The sequence below is a fragment of the Xyrauchen texanus genome, chromosome 43 (genome assembly GCF_025860055.1).
Source record: "Xyrauchen texanus isolate HMW12.3.18 chromosome 43, RBS_HiC_50CHRs, whole genome shotgun sequence".
In the NCBI taxonomy this organism is placed as follows: Eukaryota; Metazoa; Chordata; class Actinopteri; order Cypriniformes; family Catostomidae; genus Xyrauchen; species Xyrauchen texanus.
The window spans coordinates 11252160-11279735 of record NC_068318.1 but is presented as its reverse complement, the minus strand read 5'-3'; the positions used below and the strand labels follow the sequence as shown (position 1 = coordinate 11279735).

Here is a 27576-nt window from a genome sequence, read left to right as displayed (position 1 = left end):
TATTAAATTATTAAAACAAATAATCACTCACACAAGCATCTTTGTGTAATAATGGCTTTTTATAAGCAACCAAAACACAAATGTTAATGTACAGGAATTTCGATGAAAACATACGGAAAATAAATGTGTTCTCATTGTTTCATGAAGTGCATTTTCTGTAGGTTGTAAGCATGCACATGTATTTAAAAACAGAAATGTGTTGTTTGAAATATGGATAACGAATTGTCATCAGTTTCCTTTTGAACAAAGAAAAACTAAATAATGCTACCATAGAAACTGCAGTTCACTTTACATTTTGTAAATTATGCTTTAATACACATTAAAAATGATATTAGCCATTGTTCATCATAGGATATAGTGTAGTATTACCTCCGCCATGGTTTCATTTCAAAGATATTTCTATGTGTAAAATACATGGAGGATCTAGCTAAAGCAAGCAAAAGTACATTTCAATGTAGGGTACAAAACTGTACATTGAAAAATATTTATGGCACTTTGAAAATCAATATGACAGCAAATGCTTATGAAGGTGAAATAGCAAATACAATTCATATATCTTTAGATAAATATAATAACAGGGCTTTGTAGACAAACAATTCTTGAATGTCAGCACATGTTGATGGCACCACAGCTGATAATCCACACCAGACACATCTGATATGGATGGGTGCAAAAAGGCTGGTCAGTTAGGTCTCCTGGTGCAGTGCAAAGAGGAAGCAGCACTGGAACTGCAAGATTTTGCTCTAAAATTGCTAGGTGATTGTCCAGTGCTCAAAAGGTCATGGTTCATGGTATTCTGTTCATAGGCAAAGTGCCGTCGCCATCAGAGTAAACCATCTTGCTCAAAGACAGAAGGAAACAGGGAAAAGTCAAAAGGTGCAAATTTGACTCCTGTTCCACTGTAGAATTTGTTCTGAAATTCCACCCTGCAAAAAGACACACAATTGTGAATGGAAAGATAGACATGGTGGAATAACTCGATTATTAACAAAATTATTATAACTCAGGCTGGGAGAAAATATAGATTTTCAGATGCATTACAATCTTAATTTGATTCATCTTGATATCGATTCTTAAATTCCAAGATTGATCTTCAGCTATATTGCGTGCGGTATGCACAACTCTGTAAAATGTGAGTAAATCACTCGCATACGAGACCAAATTTTGTGCTTTGGACTTTGCGCAAAATTTCCCAAAAACATCTATGATTAGCCACTGGCTGGTAAATCTTCAGCTTTCACTTACCAGTGATTTAGTATAGTAGATGTTTAGGATTGAGATCCTTTCACTTAATGTTGAGATTAAAAGTTTGATTTGAGTCGTTTAGTGTGTCCAAAGACGAGATCCTCGCCCATTTGTCATTCAATAAGGTCTCTTTTCAAAACCTTTCTGTTCTTTAGTCAGTTGTTGATAATTTATTTCTAATCACGCATAGCACAAATGAGGTAAAGCCATTCATGAACTCTCTTGTTAATATGTACTCATTTAAAGATGCTATTAACAGAACTGCCAGTTTTCTTAAAGAGACAGCTCCAATTTTTAGCATGTGTTCAACAAATCAATGTAAATATTGTAAATAGTACAAAATATGCATGTAAACATTAAACATGTAACAAAATATAATAGCAGTTCTTGCGTTGAGATGTTACCCCACTCTTCCACCAAGGCCCTTGCAAGTTCCAGGATATTTCTGGGGGGGTGGTGGCCCTGGCCCTCACCCTCCGATCCAGCAGTCCCCAGACGTGCTCTTCGCTGACATTCCTGTCATGCAGGAAATCACGCACAGAACGAGCAGTATGGCTGGTGGCGTTGTCATGCTGGCGGGTCATGTCAGGATGAGCCTGCAGGAAGGGCACCACATGAGGGAAGAGGATGTCTTCCCTGTAACACACAGCGTTGTGATTGCCTGCAATGTCAACAAGCCCCAGACCATGACAGACCCTCCACCTCCAAATTGATCCCGCTCCAGAGTACAGGCTTCGGTGTAATGCTCATTCCTTCAACGATAGCGAGTCCGACCATCACCCCTGGTGAGACAAAACCATGACTCGTCAGTAAAGAGCACTTATTGTCAGTCCTTTCTGGTCCAGCAAAGGTGGGTTTGTGCCCATAGGCGACGTTGTTGCTGGTGATGTCTGGTAAGGACCTGCCTTACAATAGGCCTACAAGCCCTCAGTCCAGCCTCTCTCAGCCTATTGCGGACAGTCTGAGCACTGATGGAGGGATTGTGTGTTCCTGGTGTAACTCGAGCAGTTGTTATTGCCATCCTGTAGCTGTCCCACAGGTGTGATATTCGGATGTATCAGTCCTGTGCAGGTGTTGTTACACGTGGTCTGCCACTGCAAGGATGATCAGCTGTCCTTCCTGTCTCCCTGTAGCACTGTGTTAGGCCTCTCACAGTTCAGAATTTGCCATTTATTGCCCTGACCACATCTTCAGTCCTCATGCCTCCATGCAGCATGCCTAATGCACGTTCACGCGGACGAGCAGGGACCCTGAGCATCTTTCTTCTGGTGTTTTTCAGAGTCAGTAGAAAGGTCTATTTTGTGTCCTAAGTTTTTATAACTGTGACCTTAATTGCCTACAGTCTGTAAGCCGAGTGTCTTAATGACTGCTCCACAGGTGCATGTTCATTAATTGTTTTTGGTTCATTGAACAAGCATCAAAAACATTGTTTAAACCATTTACAATTAAGATCTGTAAAGTTATTTGAATTTTAACAAAATTATCTTTAAAATACAGTGACCAGAAAACTGGACACTTCTTATTTGCTGAGTTTAAATGACGTAAGAACAACAACTGTGAAAATTATCTGCACTAGATTTGTTAAAAAAAAGCTAAATTTAAGAGCAAGGAACCATTATCTTGGTAGATGTAGCACTTACAGTTGAGAAGAGCCGTCTGACTCACGGTTCACCGGCGTTCTTTTAAATCCAGCGCTTTGAATACGACGTCGCCTCAGCTCCTGAGGGATTATGGGATCGTTAACTGTCTGGTCGACCCGCACTTCAGAATCTTGACAGAAATAGTAGGTCTTCCGGGTATTTCTTGCTTACTGCTTCTTGAATACTGCAGATTTGGACATACTAATCCACTGGCATACTGTATTAAGCATACTATATAGTAGAGAAGTATGGATATTCGGACGCAGCTACTATCACTGTGTATGCAGAAAACACAGTCTTCATTTATATTGAATTGCTCCAACCACTTCATCTTCATCTATGCCCTTCTTCTCTGATTCCGAAAAGACATGACGTGCAGCACGCAAGCGCCCTCTAGTGGCGGATGACTGTATAGACAGCCTTATCAAAGTCTGCTGGCTTGGTTACCGAATGCATTTGACCTGAAATTAATTAATAAACGACTGATCAGCTTTATCGATTATCGCTTAATCATTAACATCCTAATATTTAAGTAAAATGGATATCATAATGGAAATATACGTATACGAATCGATATCGAATAAGAATCGAAAGCTTATGTATTGGAATCAGTTTGTATTGGGAAATCTGTGTCAATACCCAGCCCTTATTGTTACTAAAAGAAAAAATACTGGAAGTCAACAAGTCTTTTTCTTCTTCTGAAGTGAATCTGGATGCATTTCTGAAGCTCACCAATGCAGACGCAGAGCATGGAGGAAAGCAGACAGTCCCTCCATAACCAGAAGAATAGAGACGGTGAGCAGGGAAAAGACACTGAACACAGGCACAAGGAAAAGCACGCCCAGTCTGGAGCTCACCCTCAGCCCCACTCGCATAACCATCACCCACAATACCTCTGACAGCTCTGGAATGTCACAAAACAAATGTATATGCAAAATGCATTTAGAAAAGAGTGCACACATTTATGTGCCTGATGTGATATTTAGACATTTTTTGTATGTGTAAACAGACACTCACGAGCATGGGCAAGGCTTAGGGCCCAGAGACGCAGATAGGAGGCAGTGTTGGAGATGCAGCCCAAACAATACTCTATGGTGTGAATTGCTTGATGCAAGAAGACATCCCCAAAATCAAACTGCCAGAGAACAAGGGCATAAGGGAAAGTCACAGAGGAAGCTATTGACATTATTACAGTGAACGAAAAGTTAGTGTGTTAGGGTACCGGTACTTGTTTTTGTGAGGAAAATGGGTAAACTTGAACCTCCTGAGGTCCTCCCGAGTCACTTAGCCCCTCTTCTTCATCATGCACGACAGACGATGACAGATCGTCCTCACTCACATGACGAACTCTCTCGTAGCCCTACACACAGTGACATGACAGTGTCTTTGCCTCTCCTTTAATCAGCACATCATACATCAGCATTTACAGTGGCCCAGAAAAGTAGGGTCTTTGGACACAAGCACACTTAAAGTGCACTCAGTATTTTTGTGCTTGTCATCTTGGAATTACACTGACAAATAGTGGAGTAAATGCAGCATCATTCAACTGCAAAAGTTTTCAGTTATTAATGCCATTGTAGAAATTCACTGTTCAGTCAGCCATGATTAATTTAACCCATGAGTTAAAATGTGCAATAACAGGACAGTTACTGATATTGAGCGAGTAGTATTCATCTGGCCACGTGATTCTAACATGGTCGCCCCCCATGAGGAGACCCTCTCAGTATAAAACTGCTTTTATTAGGTAACTGATATAACTAGAGCCTTCATTTCATGTGAAGTTGAGTGCTCATGATTTAATAAATTTGTTTCAAAAGTACTTTTCATTTCTTTAAAAGTAAACATTTTTATTTCGGAAAAATGTAAAATTTCAAATGTTTGAGTTTCGTCCATTTGATCCTACAGCTTTTCTCAGAAATAACCTTTCTGAACCATTATTTGCAATGACCTTAACCATGTGGTGTGAAAATTATTTTAGTAGATGTTATGAAGTCAGTTCCGATCAAATTCACACAGGTGTCCTAGCAGAGAAACTACAGGTGTATTTTATCACTTAACTATAAACCCTCTAACATCAGTCGTAATACTTTTTCGCCCTATTTTTAAACAGTGTGTCTATAGTTAACACATTTTTAAGTGTTGCTTAAGTGTCATAATACTTTTTTGGGCCTGATGTACTTTAGATGCATATACAAAAAAACTATAAATAATGACATACTGTATGGGTGAAACTCCTAACAACATGCGAATATCTGCAAAAATCGAAAGCAATATTATTTTTTTTGTGTTCAAAACCATTCATCTGGTGAATATATAGGCTATAAAAACCTTAATTTGGTTTATATTTACATATAGGGCACTGTAACAGAGCCAAGACTCAGTGACAATTACCGTTTATGGACTTATTCTCAATTATAATGCAAAATTTTATTAAAAAAAATACTATTATAAATACTATATAACTATTGTAATACATTTGACGATTGTACATGTTTTCTTTACCTTGTGTGTTTGTGTGAGTTAAAGCACAGACATTTCAAAACAATAATCCCATGTGTATTTCAAGCTTGATCATTATTAAAAGTCCTGCATTATGCACAGAGGTGGGTAGTAACATTTACTCCATTACATTTACTTAGAGTAACTTTTTGGGGGATTACTTTGAGTAGGGTTCAAGGTGGGTACATTTTAATCTCACTCAAGTAAATTTCTAATGACATTTTTAAGTTTTACTTCTTTACAATGGGTGGCGTTACTGTCATTACATTACTGGGTTTAATTTTAATTAATGTGTAATTTATTAAGAGATTATTGAATTGAACAGTATTTATGCATTTACTCTGCACCCATAAAATTATTATAAAAATAAATAAATTGGTTGGCTTCTAAAAAAGATCCAGACATGTTCTTGAAAGGTTTTGTGAGATTTGTCTGGCTGATGAACTAGTAGGACCAAATACACAGTCTAACATCTAATATCATGACATTAGATAAACATATACAGTATACAGTGAGGAAAATAAGTATTTGAACAACCTGCTATTTTGCCTCGAAAAATTGGGTCGAGGCTGGGTCTTCCAACATGACAATGACCTGAAGATCTGGATGGAGGAGTGGGCCAAAATCCCTCCTGCAGTGTGTGCAAACCTGGTGAAAAACTACAGGAAACGTTTGACCTCTGTAATTGCAAACAAAGGCTACTGTACCAAATATTAACATTGATTTTCTCAGGTGTTCAAATACTTATTTGCAGCTGTATCATACAAATAAATAGTTAAAAAATCATACATTGTGATTTCTGGATTTTTTTTTTTAGATTATGTCTCTCACAGTGGACATGAACCTACGATGACAATTTCAGACCCCTCCATGATTTCCAAGTGGGAGAACTTGCAAAATAGCAGGGTGTTCAAATACTTATTTTCCTCACTGTACATACAAAAACACAGACACACCCTGTGGACCCCCAGGCTCTTCCCACCACGATGCAGCCAGTAGAGATAAAGAGGTTTTCCCAGTAACAACACTGGAACCGACAGCAGGGCCACCACCACCAAAAACACCTGCAGCCCCATCTGTTACAGGATTAACACAGAGACGCAGATATCAGGCAGACTGAACCATGTTCTCACACATATATGCACCGACTAGGAATGGATCATGATGGTTGACTAATCCAGTGTTTCCCAACCCTGGTCCTGGTAAACCCCCACCTCTGCACATTTTGGATGGAACTCATGTGCTAATGAGTCATACACATTAAAACCATACACATTACACATTCAGTCATACACATATTCAGAATCAGATAAGTCATAAGGCCATTGCTTTGCCTGTCACACTGTTTTCATTCCATTTAGCAGCGCCCTCTCGAAGGCCACGTCCACACTGACACATCTATTTTGCTACATTTACACCTCACGTCCACAGTGGAATGGCTTTTTCCTCTGCTGAAAATGGAGATTTTTGGAAATGCTTTCCATAACCTTTGGAAAACGATGACATTAGGAAACTGAAAACAAAGGTTTAAAACTGAAACCGATTGTGTGGACGCGGCGTAACAGTTTCTGAATGCAAGCATGTGTCTCATGTAAATGCCCCCTAAGAAACGTATTTGATTGGGTCAGGTGGACCTTCCGGTCTCCTTTTTTAGTGGAGGAAAATGCCGTTCCAGTGTGGATGAGAGGCGTTAACTAAAGATAGACAGATATTGGTTTTCAATGGCTGATACAATACTGACTATTTTTGTATTTAAGTGTCCGATAACCAACATGGAAAACAGATTTTTCTTGCTCTCAATGGGGCGCGTGATAAGTTGTGCATGGATCGCGGAGAGAAGGATGAGCCTCCACATGCGGAGTCTCTGTGGTGTCATGCACAATGAGCCACGTGATAATATGCGTGAATTGACTGTCTCAGATTGGGAGAAAAGAGAATTAAATAAATAAATACAAATAAAATGCTAGACACTGAAAAACCAGCGAGATCTGGCACAATGATCAGACATCTAATGCATGTTTATAGAAAAACAATTATTTGGCTAAACAGTGTAGATAGACGATAAAACACATTCTGTGTGAATGGCCCCTAACCCAGATAGCACACATACATCTCTGAGATGTCTCTTTAAGAGTGTTTCATCTGGAAAGCATCACATTCTAATTAACATCAGCTAAACATCTTAAAAGTATCAAATTTACAAACATTTAAAATCGTAAATATCTCAAAAACATTCATGGACGTATTGCAGATGAGCGAACACCCTAAAAAATACATCCTCCAGATGTAAACACACAAATCAAAAATAGACATCTGGGTGATGTACATGTGCTATCAGGGTTATTATGCTGACCTTCAATAAGTCGACTTGTCGTTCATTCAACCAACTGACTTAAAAATATGTACTTTTGCAGACAATCTCACACACACACACACACACACACACACACAGTTGTGTTTCCATGTTTTATGGGGACTTTCCATAGACATAATGGTTTTTATACTGTACAAACTTTATATTCTATCCCCTAAACCTAACCCTACCCCTAAACCTAACCCTCACAGAAAACTTTCTGCATTTTTACATTTTCAAAAAACATAATTTAGTATGATTTATAAGCTGTTTTCCTCATGGGGACCGACAAAATGTCCCCACAAGGTCAAAAATTTCGGGTTTTACTATCCTTATGGGGACATTTGGTCCCCACAAAGTGATAAATACACGCTCACACACACACACACACACACACACACACACACACACACACACACACACACACACACACACACACACACACCTGCCTGGGGTACAGGGGTGTAGCAGCATTCCCCTGCATGAGGAACATGTCGATAAAGTGGATGAGAATGCTTGGAGCCAGACGAGAGTCTTGTGCTGAGAACGCCAGCCATTTGTAAAAGATCATGAAGACCAAATACCCAAAGAGACAAAGCAGAAAGAGCAGCTCAGGGAGAAAGAGGAGATAGATCTTAAACTTCTGTCTGAAGTGCCTGTAAATATAATGAGGAAAAGAGCAGAGAGGCACAAGCTTATATAGCAGGTATAAAAAGTATTTCAGCATTATGTTTGGAAAAACTGCCTTAACGTGTTGCATAATATAGACTGGTGGCAAAAAGTTTGGAATATTGTACAGATTTTGCTGTTTCGATAGGAAATTAGTACTTTAATTCACCAAAGTGGCATTCATTTGATCACAAAGTATAATCAGGACATTACTGATGTAAACAAACAGCACCATAACTATTTAAAAAAGTAATTTTTGATCAAATGTAGACAGCCCCCATTTCAAGCAGTCATCACTACAATACCTTATTCTTGACTAATCATGCTAAATTGCTAATTAGGTACAAGAAAATCACTTGCCATTATATCAAACACAGCTGAAAGCTATTTGGTTCATTAAATTAAGCTTAACATTGTTTTTGTTTTTGAGTTGCCACAGTATGTAATAGACTGTCATGTCTTAAGGTCAATATTATGTCAAAAATAGCAAAAAAGAAACAGCTTACTCTTGAAACTCATCAGTCAATCATTGTTTTGAGGAATGAATGCTATACAATGCTTGAAATTGCCAAAAAACTGAAGATTTCATACAACGGTGTTCCCTACAGTCTTCAAAGACAAAGGACAACTGGCTCTAACAAGGACAGAAAGAGATGTGGAAGGACAGATGTACAACTAAACAAGAGGATAAGTACATCAGAGTCTCTAGTTTGAGAAATAGACACCTCACATGTCTTCAGCTGACAGCTTCATTGAATTCTACCCGCTCAACACCAGTTTCATGTACATTGAGATAATTGGAAAAGAGTGTTATGGATATTAACCACATTGAGATTTTGTGGGATTAACTAGACTGTAAGGTGCGTGAGAAATGCCCGACAAGACCCACATCTATGGCACGTGCTACAGGAAGTGTGGGATGAAATGTCACCTGAGTATCTGGACAAACTAACAGCTAGAATAACGAGGATCTGCAAAACTGTCATTGCTGCACGTGAAGGATTTTTTTGATGAGAACTCTTTGAAGTAGTTTAAGTTCTGAATATTTTTTCAAATTGTAATAATAATATTTCATGTTATTGGATATTAATAATGACTAGATTAATGACTATACATTGTGATCATTTGACTCCCACTTTGGTGAATAAAAGTACCAATTTCTTTCCATAAGAGCATACAATGGCCACCAGTTTATGTATTTCAGACCAAAACATAAATCATTATTAACTGTAAATCTGCATCAACATGCATCACACCAGGTTTGATGGCATTGATGCCAAATGTCAATAGGTTTCATGTGTCTTGCAACTGATGCGGCAAGATCAAATAAGAGATTTGAGATACATGCAGATTTTTGGTGAATAATGTTAGGGTTGTGTGCATTACAACACCTAATTAATATTCATGAGCCAGGCTGATAGTTTATTAAAGGGCCACCCAATTTTCAGCATTTACTGAAAACTACAAAAACATCAAGTACAAATAATTTTAACAGCATTACAACAAGAGCTCACTCACAAGTGGTTGAAGACACTGAGCACCACCCCAAAGCTCATGTGAATGACCCCAATGATCACAGACATCTTCATCTTGTAGGAGTTGAGGAAGGTCAGGCGATTCACAGCCATGTTCCAGATCTACAGGCCAATAAACCATAACTAATTAGAGCTCTGTAAATTACACTGAGCCTTAATGTCTTTTTCTCAGGATGTAGCTGCTATCCACAGAAACGTGCTTTATAAATCTTGAGTGAGTGCATGTACTCACTGGATCGATGCCTAATGGATACGGTCCAGAAAAAACTCCAGAAACGTTGGGATCTAAGCTGAGTAAGGCGTTAGTTTGAAGGGTTTCATTTCTGTGACAGTAAAGTAGGCCAAAATCATTTGTAGTACTATAATTATACAACTTTGAAAGGAAATACAAGGAAAAAGTGAGAAAACTATGCTATAGCCACATTATTCTGCCACATTTTATAAATCAGTGGTTCTTAACTGATTTTGCTTCAGGAGTCAGATTTGACACTAGATGTAATATGATGACTCAACAAAATAGTACCAAATGTAACCCGTACTTAATGTAGTCTGGGTATAATTTTCTAATGCTTTATACGGTATAGTTTTGTCATATGTCTAATTTGGCTTATATGTCTAGCTTCTACCAAGTGACCTAAATTTGTTTTGATTGGACACACAGCCTTTGACTTCAACAACCAAATATATGGGAAGCATTTTCTCAATTTTATGAGAGCCAGTTTATTTTTGCATTCTTAAAGGAATAGCTCCCCCAAAAATGAAAATTCTCTCATTATTTACTTACCCTCTTGCCACCCCAGATGTGTATGACTTACTTTCTTCTGCAGAACACAAATTAAAATTTTAGAAGAATATTTAAGGTATGTAGGTCCATACAATGCAACTGAAAGGTGGCCTGAAATTTGAAGCTCCAAAAATCTGAATTAGAATGAGTTTTATTTTCAAGTATGCTTACACATACAAGGAATTTGTCTTGGTGACAGAAGCTCCCAGTGCAAAAACAATACAACAGCAAGATTTATTAATAAAAATAAAAGAGAATAGAAACTAGAAAATATTAGTATATACACACAATATGACTAATTTTTGCTCAATTCAGTGATGTACATCCAGTGATGTCCAGCATTTGAAGCAGCAGCGAACTTCACACTGCTCCTGTGATCTGTTGAATATTTGTGTGAAGATGGGGGCCCACTGGTCAGCACAGGATGTTAGACAAGTGGGTGAAATACCGTCTGGGCCCTGTGCTTTCCTTGTCTTTTGTTTCTGGAAGACCCAGCATACATCCTCTTCACAGATCTTAAGTGTAGTTAGAGTAGCAGGAGGGGAGAGAAGGGTGGTTGTAGGAGGTGTTGATGTTTGTGTGAATTGAAGGTCAGAGCAGGTGTGGGTTGTGAGACTGGGCTTTTCAAATGTTCAGTAAAACACATTCAGGTCGTCAGCCAGTTGTTGATTCCCTACAGTGTTGGGGGATGTTGTCTTGTAGTTAGTAATATCTTTCAGGCATCTCCACACTGATGCAGGGTTGTAAGCTGAAAACTTGTTTTTCATCTTCTCAGAGTAGCTCCTTTTTGCCACGCTAATGTAAAAAAAAAAGCACATAAACGGCAGCATAAAAGACTCCAGTGGTTTAATCCATGTCTACCAAAGTGATCCAATTGGATTTGGGTGAGAACAGACCAAAATTAAACACATTTTTCACTATAAATCTTAACATCAACAGTCTTGTGGCCAATCATTATTTCAATCTCGATTACACTTCCTAGCGCCATCTAGCACTCTGCACATGCGTCAAGCACTAGGAAGTGTAATAGAGCTTGAAATCATGATTGTGCCTAGAGACTGCAATGACAAGATGTACAGTGAAAAAGGAGTTATATTTTGGTCTGTTCTCACCCAAATCTGATAGTTTCACTTCAGAAGTCATAGATTAAACCAATTGCATCATATAGATTACTTTTATGCTTCCTTTATGTATTCAAAGTTTTGGTCACCGTTCACTTGCATTATATGGACCTATAAAGCTGAGATAAATCTTTGTTTGTGTTCTGCTGAAGAAAGAAAGTCATGCACATCTGGGATGGCATGAGGGTGAGTAAATGATGAGAGAATTTGTATTTTTGGGTGAACCATTTCTTTAAAATGCTTGATTATATATGAATTATGGTCCAGAACAGACCTGTGACCAAACAGTTAAGAACTACCGTTATAAAATATTAATTACATTCCTTATAAATTTATATTAGATTTATTTGTGTCTTACGACCACTGCTGTTCTGTGAACATGGCCTCGACGCTCCAGGCAGAGCCAAAGATGTTGAGGGATTTAGAGAAACAATCATTGTAAATGAGTCCCGTGTATATGGAGAACAGTCCCATCATTAGTATGATGTAACGCCCATCAAAAAACATCCTCCAGATCTGAGTAGAATGATTCAGAGATGAACCAAATAAGACACAGTGCACTTGTAAAATACAAGTCACAGCTGAACCATTCTTCAATACAGTTATTGAATTGGGATGAATGTATTTCACTGAAAACAGAAACAAGACAAAAATACTGAGTAAGAAAAAAGCTTTTGCAGTCTTCAGCTCTGACCTCATTTCCTGGTCGTCTGCGTGTGTGGTCCTTCTCAGTTAACACCATCCACAGAGCAAAGAGCGCCATGACTGCACCATGACCAAGATCTCCAAACATCACCGCAAACAGGAAGGGAAATGTGATTATGGTATAAGGAGCTGTGAGAGAATGAAACAAAAATGGCAAAAGTTTGTCTTAAAGGGATTGTTCATTATTTACCCACCTTCATATCGGTCCAAACCCTTATGCTGCTTCATTTCTGGGTAAACTATTATTTAATACACATACCTGGATTTATTTTTCATGTTTCATCAGTCTATGTTATTCTTAAGAAATATTTAGAAATGTGAAAACATGCTCCATCTCTAAAACAACTTTTCTATAGACAATCAAATTCCTATGGATAAAAACACATTATTTCCAGCTGAATTCTTAAAAATATATGTCACATTGCGGATGTTAAATGTGTTGTGAATACTCTTCCGTCTTTAATACTTTGACACAAGACTTTTTCTCATTCACATGTAAGACATAATATTAAAAAGTTACTCACCTGGGCTGGCTTCTCTATAGTCTCCTACTCCATAAGCCTCAACTATACTCTGGAACCCTGAGGTGAACTTGTTGCTCCTTAAAAGGGTCGGTGGAGTGTCATTGCTCGGGAGACGGTTAACGAAGGACGGGACCGTGGCGTCACCTTTTCTCTATCAGGAAAGTTAATAAAGGCTGCTATTATGGCACTTATCTCTTACCTCCTCAGACTGCTACTGAGTCACATCATTTTCATGACAGCATATTACAGCAAGAATGTCTTATCTTGTATGCCATTAAGTAGGGTAAATTATTATACCTTAAAGGATAGTTTAACCCAAAATGAAATTCTGTCATCATTTACCTACCCTCATGTTTTTCCAAACCCCATATTACTTTCTTCTGTAGAACACAAAAAGTAAATATATGAAGAATTTCCTGGCTGCTCTTTTACGTATAATGGAAGTTAATGAGTACTAAGGCTGTCAAGCTCCAAAATGACAAAAACAAATGCACCATTAAATTATCATAAAGGGGATCCATACGACTTGCCAACTATCAAAGTTTTCTGAAGCCAGTTTTGTGTTAGGAATGATAATAATAATTTTTTATGATATTTTCATGGTGCTAATTTGATAGAACCAGTCCCCATTCATCTTTATTCAGCCGCGAGGTTACAATTTCCGAGCCCCCAAGCAACAGTCCAGCCGGGGGTCCACTTTCTTTGCCTTCATAATGCGCGTGAACTACTCGAGACAGCTGAAAACAGTGCATCCAGTGTGAACTGAACAATACATTACCCCTTGAGCATTTTATGTTGTGTTTGCTTCACCTTTACCTGGAGCTTTTATTTTGACAAAACAATGATAATGCACCGGGGGCCTGGGTAGCTCAGTGGTAAAGACGTTGGCTACCACCCCTGGAATTTGCTAGTTCGCTAGTTCGAATCCCAGGGTGTGCTGAGTGACTCCAGCCAGGTCCTAAGCAACCAAATTAGGTAAAAAAAATAAATAATGTAAAACAATGATAATGCACAGCAGTTTCAAACTATATTTGGCAGTTTACATTACATTCCTCATTACAAATCTGACATGTCTTAACAAAATCAGACACATTTTTTATTTGTACAATAACTTTAAGGAGCATCAAATGTTTTGAATCGCTCGAAGGGCTGCAGCTGGAGCACTTTACCGTCACAAATGCATGTGAACTGCTACTGAACGCGTTTTGCTCTGCCCCTCCACCCCCACCTTGATGTCCAGGGCCCCACGCAACTGCGTTGTCTGTGCAGTGTTTAACACCATTACTGCCTTAATTATTTAGAAAAAACAGTCAGGATATTATTTTAAAATATCCTCTTTTTGTGTTGCACAGTATAAAGTAAGTCATACAGGTTTGGAACAACATAACATCAGAGTAAATAATGACAGAATTTTCCATTTTTGGGTGAACTATTCCTTTAACCAAACTCTGTTAAGTGTTCCACTCACTGAGCCCTCCTCTAGCGCCCTCCTCAGGTTAGCCAGGTCACTGACCGGACACCACACTTCAGTGATCAGACACTTGTTAGTGACATCAAAGCTGCAGAGGTTGAGTATGTGATAGATTGCTTTCATCTTCTTCACTTGGAGCACCCAGGAGTGCACTGACTCAGACGCCTTATGCAGGACCTGCTTCAAGTAATCCTCTGTACGGTGCAAAACCTAATGTACAAAGATCGCTTCATTAACATATTTATTATAACATTACAGGAGAATACAATGGCATGAATCCTCTGGTGGCTAAGATATCGTCAGCACTGTTTCACAGAGGACAAAGCAATATAACATCAAATAATGTAATCCTCCCAGGAGACACTGAATGGTACTAGGAAAAGGAGAAGACATACGCTTTGTAAGTCTTGGATCCGTGTCCTTAGATTGTCCATCACATCTGCCCTTTCTTCGTCCGTTTCAGGATGAGGGTAGAGATGACAATGGTAACTAGTGAACACAATAAATCCAAAAGATTTGAAATGACAAATAAATATTGTGTATTACCGCTACAAAAGTATATAAAACAAAGACCAACCCTTACAAAAAGCACTGTGGCTTTATCATAGTGGTATCATAATAATATGGTACTTCGATATTTGCCATATTTTTTTTCATTGTTTTATGAACTGGATCAACTGATTTGTTGAAAAGGTTTTCATCAAAAGATTGATTAGTTCACAAAATGGACATTGCTACATTGCTCATGAATCCACCAAAGAGCAAGGGTGAATGTCGAGATTTTAAGTGAATAGCGACTTTATTCACATGAACCATTCACACTGGTTTTGTGAACTGAATCAAGTGATTCAGTGTAAAGATCCAACTTAAAAGAATGCTTAGTTTACAAATTAGGAATCAGTATTTTGCTTATGAATGCACCAAAGAAGAGCTAGGGCGAATGTCAAGATGTTCAGTGAATAGATACTAATCAAGTTTAGTCTATTCATCAAATTATTGTCAGTTTTTTATGATTCATTGAAAAGATCTGGCTCCAAAGACTGATTCATTCACATAAATCGATTAATGCTACTTCACTCATGAATACAGCAAAGAAGAGCTAGGGCACATTTTCGGTATACTCATGTACCACAGCATTTACATGGTAATCTACGTTAAAGAAAACCATGGTACTGCAGTACCATGATACATGTCAAAAAACATGGTATTACTATGGTACCATGTCAAAAGTTTTTGGTACTGTTTTGTTTAAGAGGCTAATGTAAGATTATAAAAAATACCTTAAGCCTTCACCATTTACAAAAACTCACCAGTCGCAAATTTTCTGAACCTTCTGTCCAATTTGGTCACCCCAGAAGGAGATAAGGAACACAACATTCTTATTTATTTCACCCTGAAGCACATAAACACAAGACAGAATCTCTGTAAACAAACTGCATCATCACTCTGAACATCTTAGCATGCTCCAGCTGCAGCAGTCGGATATTATTAACACACTGAAAAGGTGAATGAAACACAGAGGCATGTTTGCACCATGTATCTTATGCTGTTGAAAGAATAGTTAATCCGAAAATGAAAAGCACCATAAAAGTAGTCTGTATGGCTTGTACACTATATTCCAAGCCTTCTGAAGACATACATTGCCTTTTGTGCGAGGGACCGACTGAAATTGAAATCGTTATTCATTGATAATCGTCGCCAAGGCTGTCCAGAATTAAAAAATGGTGCATTAAGTGCAATTAACACTAAAGCAAGAAGCAATTCTATTTTGATGTTGACACACCATTTTTAAATCTGGACACCAACATGGATAACCACAATTTTTGGCAAATTGGGAAGATTGTCAGTCAATAATTACTTAAATACCAGACGGTTCCTCACACAAAATGCATCGTGTGTCTTTCGAAGACTAATTTGATGGCGCTTTTTGTCCCTTTTTAACTTTGCAAATGTGATCACTATGAACTGTCCTTGTATGGCAAGAGTTGCGTTATAATTAATTATTTTAAGTAGCGTCTGTCTTTTTTTTTTTATTATTATTATTTTTACATAGGACAAGATGCATAATAGAACAAGACATGGATACAAAGCCAAGGATACAGAACATTTACAAAATAACAGTAGAATATACAGGTGGTTTTACATGATTGTGTATGGTGTATGGTGTGTGTGTGTGTGTGTGTGTGTGTGTGTGTGTGTGTGTGTGTGAGACGGTATGTGGTATGGGTATGTACTCTTCAATCTAGAACTAAGTATATATATATGGTTTTAATTTATTTTGGTAACTAAGACTGGCGTTATGCAGTTCTGAGTCACCCCAAACCCTGCCAGGAGAGAGATGACCCATTGCATGATCCGTTCCAAAACAGTGCCCAAACCATGAGGAGGGAGCCTGTTTATTAGGGAGTTAACGGCCTAGACAGGTTGACTTTGTGTGTAATTAAAATGAGGGCAATAATGAATGGTCTTTCCCCACCCATGCTGTCCACCTCCAGAGAGCCCCCTCGCGAGATCCGGATACGCATACCACAGCTACCATGGGCAGAGCAGTTTCAAGTGACTAATCAAATAAATAAATAATACAATGACATCATTTTCATTTTTGACTGATCTATTTGTTTAAACCATATAATTTGAAGTTAACCATAGTCAACCAAAATAACATTTTATGAAGATAGTTCCAGTTTACACTTGGTAAATGTATAATTTGGTGGTGGTTGAGTAGATTTCTTTTCTATGATGTAAAGTGCTTGGAGTGCCTTGAAAAGCACAATATAAATGCAAGGAATTATTATTATAATTTACACACCGTGTCGAGATCTACCAGGCTCTCGTCCACCTCTGCATAGCTGAGGATAGTGAAACCTTTACAGACCCGCCAGAGCATCCGCTCAAATGCCTCCACCTTCACCCGCTGAATCAACCCTGAGATAAACCTGTAGCAAACATATAGACAAGATCACATACATTGTCCCACACCAACCTGTGTCACTTATGGCATAACTAAGTGTGTGTGAAACACAACTGAGTTGCACATCTTTTGTCATAGAGACTCAATGTTAAAATATTTAGGTTTTAAAAAGGTGTGTACTAAAATGAGTGAATCTCCCTTTGTGACTCACCCGAGTTTGGCGCCCAGTCTCTGCATACTGGTGCAGCCTGTCACTGATTCAGTCTCCAGAGAGAGGAACTCCTCATACTGAGGGCCCAGAGCTTCATGCTGAACACACATATTTACACATTAAATCGAGATTTGAAGGAATAGTTCATTCCTTCCAAGTACAAATTCTCTCATCACTTCCTCATCCCAGATGTGTATGACTTATTTCTGCTGAACACAAATTTTTTTTATAAACATTATCTCAGCTCTGTAGGTCCTCAAAACGCAAGTGAATGGGTAACAAAATTGAAGCTCCAAAATGCACATAAATGCAGCATAAAAGTAATCCACAAGACTCCAGTGTTTCAATCCATGTCTTATGAAGCAATCTAATCGGTTTTGACGATCTTAATTTCAATTTGAAAACACTTCCTAGTGCCATATAGCACTCTGCATCAAGTGTCAAGCACTAGGAAGTGTAATTGAGCTTGAAATCATGGTTGTGCCTAGAGACTGCAATGGCAAGATGTATAGTAAAGAAGCGATTTCATTTTGGTCCCATTCGCACCACACACCTACAGTTTCAGAACAATGGAGTCTTATGGATTATTTTTATGTTGCCTTTGTGTGCTTTTTGAAGCTTCACAGTTCTGGTGACCATTGACTTGCATTGTATGGACCTACAGAGCTGAAATATTCTTTTAAAAATCTTAATTTGTGTTCAACAGAAGAAAGTAAGTAATACACATCTGGGATGGCATGATGGTGAGTAAATATTGAGAGAATTAAATTTTTTGTGGGAAATATCCCTTTTTTTTAAATCACCTTATCTCCCAATTTGGAATGCCCAATTCCCACTACTTAGTAGGTCCTCGTGGTGGTGCGGTTACTCACCTCAATCTGGGTGGTGGAGGACAAGTCTCCTTTGCCTCCGCTTCTGAGACTGTCAATCCGTTCATCTTATCACGTGACTTGCTGTGCATGACACTGCAGAGACTCCACATGTGGAGGCTCATGCTACTCTCTGCGATCCACGCACAACTAACCACATGCCCTAGTAAGAGCGAGAACCACTAATTGTGACCATAATGACGTTATCCCATGTGACTCTACCCTCCCTAGCAACCGTGCCAATTTGGTTGCTTAGGAGACCTGGCTGGAGTCACTCAGCACACCCTGCATTCTAACTCGCACCTCTAAGGGTAGTAGTCAGCGTAAATACTCGCTGAGCTAACCAGGCCCCCCTGAACCATCCCTTTAACCAAGATGTAAAATCCCTAAATAAATAGTTTAGATTTATTTCAGTACTATTATATTTAATATATTTTAGAGTGATAAACAGATATAAACTAAATGTTGTATTATGCATATATTGGCATTATATCAGCCATTTGCAACCCTGCTCTTTAGACATAAGCATTTTTTTTAATAGTGTATAGGCCTCAGTTATATTCCAGGTAGTATTAGTGGGAGGGTCACCCTCATTCTCATTCGAGAGAATTTGATTGAACAAAAATCTGTAGAGCAAGAGGAGCCATTATTTTTGGTCCATTTTCTCAGAAGAGAAAGACTGATCATTTTAAATTTGCATATGAGCTTTGAAATATGTAGTTAATTTAGTCAATTTGTAGGAGTTCACTAAAACATAGATGACCTCAAAGCTAACAAAACTCTCATTTTAATTCACAGGGTCTTTAAACAGGCGAGGGACCCACCCTGGAGCGGCTGTGCATGAAGGTATGTGTGATTCTCAGCATGTGTGTGTACTCCGTCAGCTCGAGCAGGTTCCGCTGGAGTTTTTCTTTATTCTTGGCGACCTCGCTGAGCTCCACCTCCAGCCTCTGCAGCTGCTCCTGATGTCAGAGAATGTTAAAACAAATCATACTTGCATATTCAATATTTATAAACAACTAACACAAATGTCTACAAATGACACACAGACCAATAAAAAAAAACACACCCATCATACGGTATAATTAGGCTAAACTATACTTGACACACTAAATAGGCTGTGACAAAAGTGTAAAGTTATGGGATATTACTGCACACCAGAAAGCCACACATGATGAATGTGCCAAACACAATCAATTCTCCTCCTTCACATTGAGCACTATTTCTCACCATTGTGCGATAATCTATCACTTCAGGCAACTTGACATGCTCAATCCAGCACTGGGTCTTGAAGCCAATGCCTGGAGCTTCCATATACAATCCATTACCCCAAACCACTGTTCATACGGCCATTACACCAAAAATATACCCACAGTAATTGAATAAAACTGCAAAGGAGAGAATTTCCCTCTATTTTAGTGGGCTATAATCTTAAATAACCTTTTAAATACAAACAACTTAAATTATATGGTGTTAAATTAGCAATAATTTTCCAATCACAATCTCAGCAAAAGTGTCTATAATAACAAATACAAGCTATGGAAGTTCATTGCATATATTGCTATTAGTGAACCAACTGTTTTGTGGAGTTTAATTGAAAAAAATTAGGTACCTCGGGGTAATGTTAAATCAGCTAGATTTTTTAATTAAACTAGATTTAATTTTACTAGCCGCCATATGCTAGGGTGTTGTGCATTGGTAAGCAGTTGCTAGGTTGTTCTGCGTAGTTGCTACGTGGTTACTTCAGGGATCCCATAGTTTTTCACTAATCTCCAATACTTTTCCATGACCTTTCCAGTCATTTGTAATTATACCCGGAAAAAGGATTTAAAAAAATTATTCAAATTTAGACCAATTTGAGAACCGGTTCAACCAATTATTTGACAACCAATTACTCAAAAGAATGATTTGTTCACAATTCAGACATGGTTCGACCAGGTTTTTCTTTGTGCATAAGCAACATTTACCCAATTTAAAATTATAGATTAGAACTAATGGAACTAACATATATTTCTATGGCTTTTCCATGACTATTAAGATGTGTTTAATTTAAAATATATTTTTCAGGTGTGGAATTTTAAAACTCCCTATAACAAGTCAAATGGGCCCATCCCCAAGTCTCCATAATATCCAGGTCCTTGGATATAGCGCTGGATTGTTTAATTGACTGGCAGACGAAAAACTGAAAGTCAGATCACTTAGAAAAGGAATTGCATACCTCTCCTCAACAAGCCACACCATTTATTATCAAAATCCATAACACAAATATTAAAAGTTATGTACAGAAGATTAACAATTATAAAAACAATATTATATATATATATATATATATATATATATATATATATATATATATATATATATATATATATATACATACACACACACACAGTATCTCACAAAAGTGAGTACACCCCTCACATTTTTGTAAATATTTGATTATTTCTTTTCATGTGACAACACTGAAGAAATGACACTTTGCTGCAATGTAAAGTAGTGAGTGTACAGCTTGTATAACAGTGTAAATTTGCTGTCCCCTCAAAATAACTCAACACACAGCCATTAATATCTAAACCGCTGGCAACAAAAGTGAGTACACCCCTAAGTGAAAATGTCCAAATTGGCGGCAATGAACGCCATTAATCGCAATGCCCCCCGGAACGTACAATGGAAGACTCCTGAGAAATGCAAGCTTGTAGTACCACCTGTTTACTCCAGAGGGCAGTTAGTGAAATTTCAGCTGTATGAGTAATGCACAGTTTATACAGTGAAGAAAACACTTCAATAGGTAGAACAACACAAACATGCGTTACGTTCTTGCATTCAAAACACTTGATGGAGCCCAAATCCGAACTAAGGGATCTCAAGATGTGTTCTAAGTATTAAACTATATATTTAACTTGACACAGTGATCTAAAAATGTTATGTTTATGACGCAACGCATCCAAGACGCTACACAACCATGTCTGACGCAGCTGTTCATTGATGGATCTTTAAACAAGCCCTCATAATAAATCTCCAACTGATTGACAAATTCACTTGTGAAATGGATTGCTGTGAACTGTATGCCAATGATTGACTTATGATCAATAATATGGTAGTAAACAATACATTGTATTCTAAAATCGCTTTTTGTATCGTCTTATCAATGATGATTTTATAATATAATTATAAAAAATTATATACGTTTTAAATATTTAAAGATAAATATGTATCATTATTTCAACATTATATATATTGAATTATTGTTATATGAGGGGCTTTCTCAGCAAATATTTATATATGCGATTTATTAATCAGAACACCATGTAATTAATTCGATTAAAAATTGTAATCGATTGACAGCCCTAATATACACTCACCTAAAGGATTATTAGGAACACCATACTAATACTGTGTTTGACCCCCTTTCGCCTTCAGAACTGCCTTAATTCTACGTGGCATTGATTCAACAAGGTGCTGAAAGCATTCTTTAGAAATGTTGGCCCATATTGATAGGATAGCATCTTGCAGTTGATGGAGATTTGTGGGATGCACATCCAGGGCATGAAGCTCCCGTTCCACCACATCCCAAAGATGCTCTATTGGGTTGAGATCTGGTGACTGTGGGGGCCATTTTAGTACAGTGAACTCATTGTCATGTTCAAGAAACCAATTTGAAATGATTCGAGCTTTGTGACATGGTGCATTATCCTGCTGGAAGTAGCCATCAGAGGATGGATCCATGTTCTCATTCTGTTTATGCCAAATTCTGACTCTACCATCTGAATGTCTCAACAGAAATCGAGACTCATCAGACCAGGCAACATTTTTCCAGTCTTCAACTGTCCAATTTTGGTGAGCTCTTGCAAATTGTAGCCTCTTTTTCCTATTTGTAGTGGAGATGAGTGGTACCCGGTGGGGTCTTCTGCTGTTGTAGCCCATCCGCCTCAAGGTTGTGCATGTTGTGGCTTCACAAATGCTTTGCTGCATACCTCGGTTGTAACGAGTGGTTATTTCAGGCAAAGCTGCTCTTCTATCAGCTTGAATCAGTCGGCCCATTCTCCTCTGACCTCTAGCATCAACAAGGCATTTTCAGCCCACAGGACTGCCGCATACTGGATGTTTTTCCTTTTCACACCATTCTTTGTAAACCCTAGAAATGGTTGTGCGTGAAAATCCCAGTAACTGAGCAGATTGTGAAATACTCAGACTGGCCCGTCTGGCACCAACAACCATGCCACGCTCAAAATTGCTTAAATCACCTTTCTTTCCCATTCTGACATTCAGTTTGGAGTTCAGGAGATTGTCTTGACCAGGACCACACCCCTAAATTCATTGAAGCAACTGCCATGTGATTGGTTGATTAGATAATTGCATTAATGAGAAATTGAACAGGTGTTCCTAATAATCCTTTAGGTGAGTGTATATATATATATATATATATACACATTTACACTCACAGACCACTTTATTAGGTACACCTACATATTCATTGGCAGCAGTGCAATGCATGAAAGCACGCATATACGGGTCAGGAGCTTTAGTTAATGTTCATATCAACTATCAGAATGGGGGAAAAAATGTATCTCAGTGATTTGGACCGTGGCATGTTTGTTGGTGCCAGACTGGCTGGTTTGAGTATTTCTGTAACTTCTGATCTCCTGGTATTTTCAAAGCACAACAGTGTAAAGAGTTAACTCAGAATGGTGACTGAAGCTCCTGAGCTGCATAATTGTATGCATTGCACTGCTGCCACACAATTGGCTGATTAGAGTATCGCATGAATAAGTAGGTGTACCTAATAAATTGGTAGGTGAGTGTATATACAGAGTAGATATAGTATGAGCAACAGTGCCTTAGCAAGCATTTGTGTTTTATTCCCATATTTATTTCTAGTTGAACAAAATTCAGACCCCAGACTATTAACTAGAAAAAGACTGCCTAGCACAATTACCATGTCAACTAATACAGTCAATAGTCAGCATATCTCAACACCTACCATGATCTCAAAGACATTTTTGGGTGCAGGGGCAACAGGAAGGATTTCAGGTTCTGGCACTGCAATATTAGCCTTCTTAATTTCCCTCAGCAGATACCCTATAAGTAATGGAAAGAAAGATTAAAACATAAAATGCCAAAAAACTAAACCAAAAACAAAAAAACATCATGAGATACACACACATAAACTTAACAGGTTTTTCAGAGGAGCAAAACAAAAGAGCAAAATAAATCACATCTAAAGAGCTAAATTCAGACCAAAGCCTGTTCTAACATACAAACATAGCCTTCAGCCCAGAAGATGAGTGCATATTCTTGTTCTTTGCCTCTCTGTTTGTTAATTACTAGCAACATCCACATTGCTATGCTTTTGCATCTTAATTATAAAATGATATTCCTTGCAATATACAGCACATTAAAACTTGGTTATACACAGGTTTCAGGATTTTGAAAGAAATTTAAACAATGAATCATTATCACTTAAATGAAAAAATATTTAGGATTCTGCAATATTTAAGTCACTAAATAAAATCTGTGACACTGGCCATGTTAACTCCTGTGCAAAAGATCAGATTTCCTTGCTTGCATTTAAGCACATAAGATGCTCTTTAAAGCAAACTTGTCTAATCGATGTCTGCATTCATTTTCATATCCTGAAAATATAATTTGGCCTATAATGAAAAGAAACTATTAAATTGTAAAAATGTAAAAGTATTTTCACAAATGAACTCTTGAGGCCAATTGTACCATAAAAGCAAAAATATACTAAATATAGAAAAGTAGTAGTACTTAGTGCAGTGGCAGACAGGATTTTGATGTTTCTGTTCAAAGATATTCAGTAAGATAGGTGGAGACTTCATCTAAAATGTACAGAGTGCTTTCAATCAAGAACCCTTACCCAGAATCCTCTCCATTTCCTCACATCTCTTGATCTCACTGACGAAGCGACGCTGGAACAAGCTGACGCTGGGGTTGAGCTGGAACAAGTCATCAGATTGTGATTTATTTCATAACTTTGGGACATAAACATGTAAACAACTAAAAGCAACCACGAGTAAGCTGTGACTATGGTCTTAAAAAGGATACTTCACTTCAGAATGAACATTCTGTAATTTATTCACTTTAATTTAATTTCAAACCCTTATGACTTTCTTTCTTCTTTGGAACAGGAGAATACGGACATCTTTTTACAGTATGTGTCCCATGGAAGAAAGTCTGGTTTGAAGCAACATGAGGGTGAGTAAATGATGACAGAAGATATCTGGAAATTGATTGATGGGTGAACATTTTGCCTTTGTTGACGTATTTCCTATTGAAACAGGAAGTTGTGGTGGTTTATATCATAGGCCCTTTTAAAGGAATAGTTCACCAACAAATTAAACCCTCATGCCATTCCAGATGTGTATTACTTTCTTCTCCAGAACACAAATAAAGAAGAAGAATTAGAAGAATTATCTCAACTCTATAGGTCCATACAATGCAAGTGAATGGTGGCCAGAACTTTGAAGCTCCAAAAAGCACAATCCACACTCCAGTGGTTTAATCCATGTCTTCTGAAGCGATATGATGGGTGAGAAATAAATCAATATTTAAGTTATTTTTACTACAAATACTCCTTCCTGCCCAGTAGGTGCATGAAGAATGCAAATCGCCAATTTTGTTTTTGATGATTTACAGTGAAAAGAACTTAAATATGGATCTGTTTTTTTTTTTTTTTTTTAACCACACCTATCATATTGCTTATGAAGAAATGGATTAGCCACTGGAGTGCCATTGTTTGGAACTATAGAGTTGAGACATTCTTCTAAAAATATTTATTTGTGTTCTGCAGAAGAAATAAAGTCATAAACATCTGGGATAGCATGAGGGAGAGTAAATGATGAGAATCCAACCCCCCTCCATTTGATAGGACAAACATTTGGATATGTCCCTGAGTGCATGACAGATCATCAATATTTGTGTTCTGTTTATCCGAAAGAGAAATACATATAAATATAGTATATATGCATTTGTAGCCTACACGTATAAACATTTATACACAAATATACACTTTGGAGAAACATTTTTTTATTTGGCAATTTTTTACAATTTGTATATGCTAAACGTTACATTAAACGTAGCTAAAAAAATTATTATTTCATGGGGTCTTTAAAGATTTTATACATCATGAACATTTCAGGGATTTCCTTTATGACTATTGATTTTGTAGCTTCTTCCTCTGTATTGTGACACTGCTGACAACAGGGCCTACATTAAGGGGTTAATGTGTGCCTCAGGCAAAACAGAAAACACAGGCTTTTGACCAGATTTATTTAGCAAGTAATTGATCAAACTCATCTGCTTTAAACGGAACATTAACCTGGCTAACACACTTTTGCAGCTCTATCTGACTAGGCCAATATCCGCACACTCAAACACACACTTCAAAGTATTTCTCAAAATTTTCTTCACACATAAGTGCCACTTCACACGCAGCAAATGACTAAGTATTCTGAGGTAAATAGCATAGTTACTGCCCTTTCAGTATGTTGTGAGAATACAGATTGAGTCGTCTACATACACATGTGTGTACGTCTACACAGGTGTGTGCAGCACTGCCGAGTCTATTGACTCGAAACGCACCTATGATGCCCCAGATATGATGTTTGGCTAGGTAGCTCAACTTTGAAACAGCCAAAGTCCAAACTTACATCTCGAAATTCGACCAGTCCCATTTCTCCCAGTTCGCTGATGCAGTCATATGCCGAACCAGACTGCAGGAACAGCTGAGCCAAGCACATCTCCTCACTCCGAAAGCACGAGCCCATCTTATCTCTCCAGTTTTAGCCACCTTGATCGCTCAATCCGCCCTGGCCTTTCCTATTCGCTTTGATACACCACGACAAACTGCCGCGATCAAGTTTTCACCACACATTGCATTCAATAGTACTGCATTTGACTGAGCAGATTCGCACGACATGCATTCGGAATTATTCAAGATTTGTTATTGTCTGATTGAGCCGGGATGGGATTAAATTGTTGCGAATATTATTAACCAACAAATCAGTTTAGCATCATTGCGATCATATCAGAGCGTATGAAACATCATGCAAACGCACTGAAAATACAATATTCATAAAGTGTCTTTGTAGCGGTCCTTTACAGTCTTACCTAGCTGGCAGGACAATAATAATCGATAGGCGCCTGTACCTTTAATCTATGTCTTGCCATTGAAACGACAGAAATAGCATTAGCGATTAAAGCCTACAGGAGTGACGTTGAAAATATTGCATCACTATCCGGTCGTAAAACCATTTTTTATGCAAGCATTACTGCTTAAATAAATAGCACAATACAAAACGGAGTCCTGTGCAGCAGAAACCAATCCAGCGTTACAGATTGTACTCATGGGTTGCCAGATACTTTGTCTGCAAACACCCCCTCTTCGATTTTAAGTCAAGTCAAAGTAAAAGTCAAATCAAGTCAAATATTTGTTATTTGCATAGTGGTTTTCACAAACCACATAGTTTCAAAGTAGCTTTACAGAACATTATGCTGTAATGTCTTAAAGTACTCACTGAGCAGTTTCTTTCAAAACGTCATTTAAAATCATGCCTTAAAAATGAAAAGGAGACTGTGGAGGGGGCCTTGGTAGCTTAGCAAGTATTGAGGCTGTCTACCACCCCTAGAGCTGCAAGTTCGAATCCAGGGTGTGCTGAGTGAATCCAGCCAGGTCTCCTGAGCAACAAAATAGGCCAGTTGTTAGGGAGTGTAGAGTCACATGGGATAACCTCCCCTTGGTCGCGATTAGTGGTTCTCACTCTCAATGGAGTGCGCAGTAAGTTGTGCGTGGATCAAGGAGAGTAGCATGAGCCTCCTCGTGCTGGGAGTCTCCGCGGTGTCATGCACAGCGAGCCACGTGATAAGATGCGCGGATTGACTGTCTCAGAAGAGGAAGCAACTGAGACTTGTCCTCTGCCACCCAGATTGATGTGAGTAACCGCACCACCACGAGGACCTACAAAGTAGTGAGAATTGGGCATTCCAAATTGTGAGAAAAGGGATTAAAAAAAGCCAAGA

General features: G+C 38.1%; 1 protein-coding gene across 6 annotated transcripts; it reads right to left on the bottom strand.

Moving 5' to 3' along the window:
• Positions 1 to 97: 97 nt before the first annotated feature.
• LOC127635994 (V-type proton ATPase 116 kDa subunit a 2-like) lies at positions 98 to 26870 on the bottom strand. 6 transcript variants are annotated; one of them, XM_052116337.1, is made up of 20 exons: positions 26208 to 26870; positions 24416 to 24494; positions 23519 to 23616; positions 19362 to 19499; positions 17669 to 17766; positions 17356 to 17482; positions 15857 to 15939; positions 14942 to 15035; positions 14544 to 14756; positions 13076 to 13226; positions 12541 to 12680; positions 12205 to 12362; positions 10174 to 10264; positions 9925 to 10043; positions 8183 to 8393; positions 6341 to 6460; positions 4108 to 4245; positions 3903 to 4020; positions 3618 to 3789; positions 98 to 926 (listed from the first exon to the last, which is right to left on the bottom strand). In XM_052116337.1, exons 1-20 carry the CDS (start codon positions 26322 to 26324, stop codon positions 824 to 826), a joined length of 2568 nt encoding a protein of 855 aa, XP_051972297.1. In that variant the 5' UTR covers positions 26325 to 26870; the 3' UTR covers positions 98 to 823. The 6 variants fall into 6 exon arrangements, 4 of the variants coding, with proteins under 4 accessions (XP_051972297.1, XP_051972298.1, XP_051972299.1 ...); XM_052116338.1 differs by having other exon boundaries at positions 4114 to 4245; XM_052116339.1 differs by having other exon boundaries at positions 4147 to 4245.
• Between the last annotated feature and the right edge of the window lie 706 nt (positions 26871 to 27576).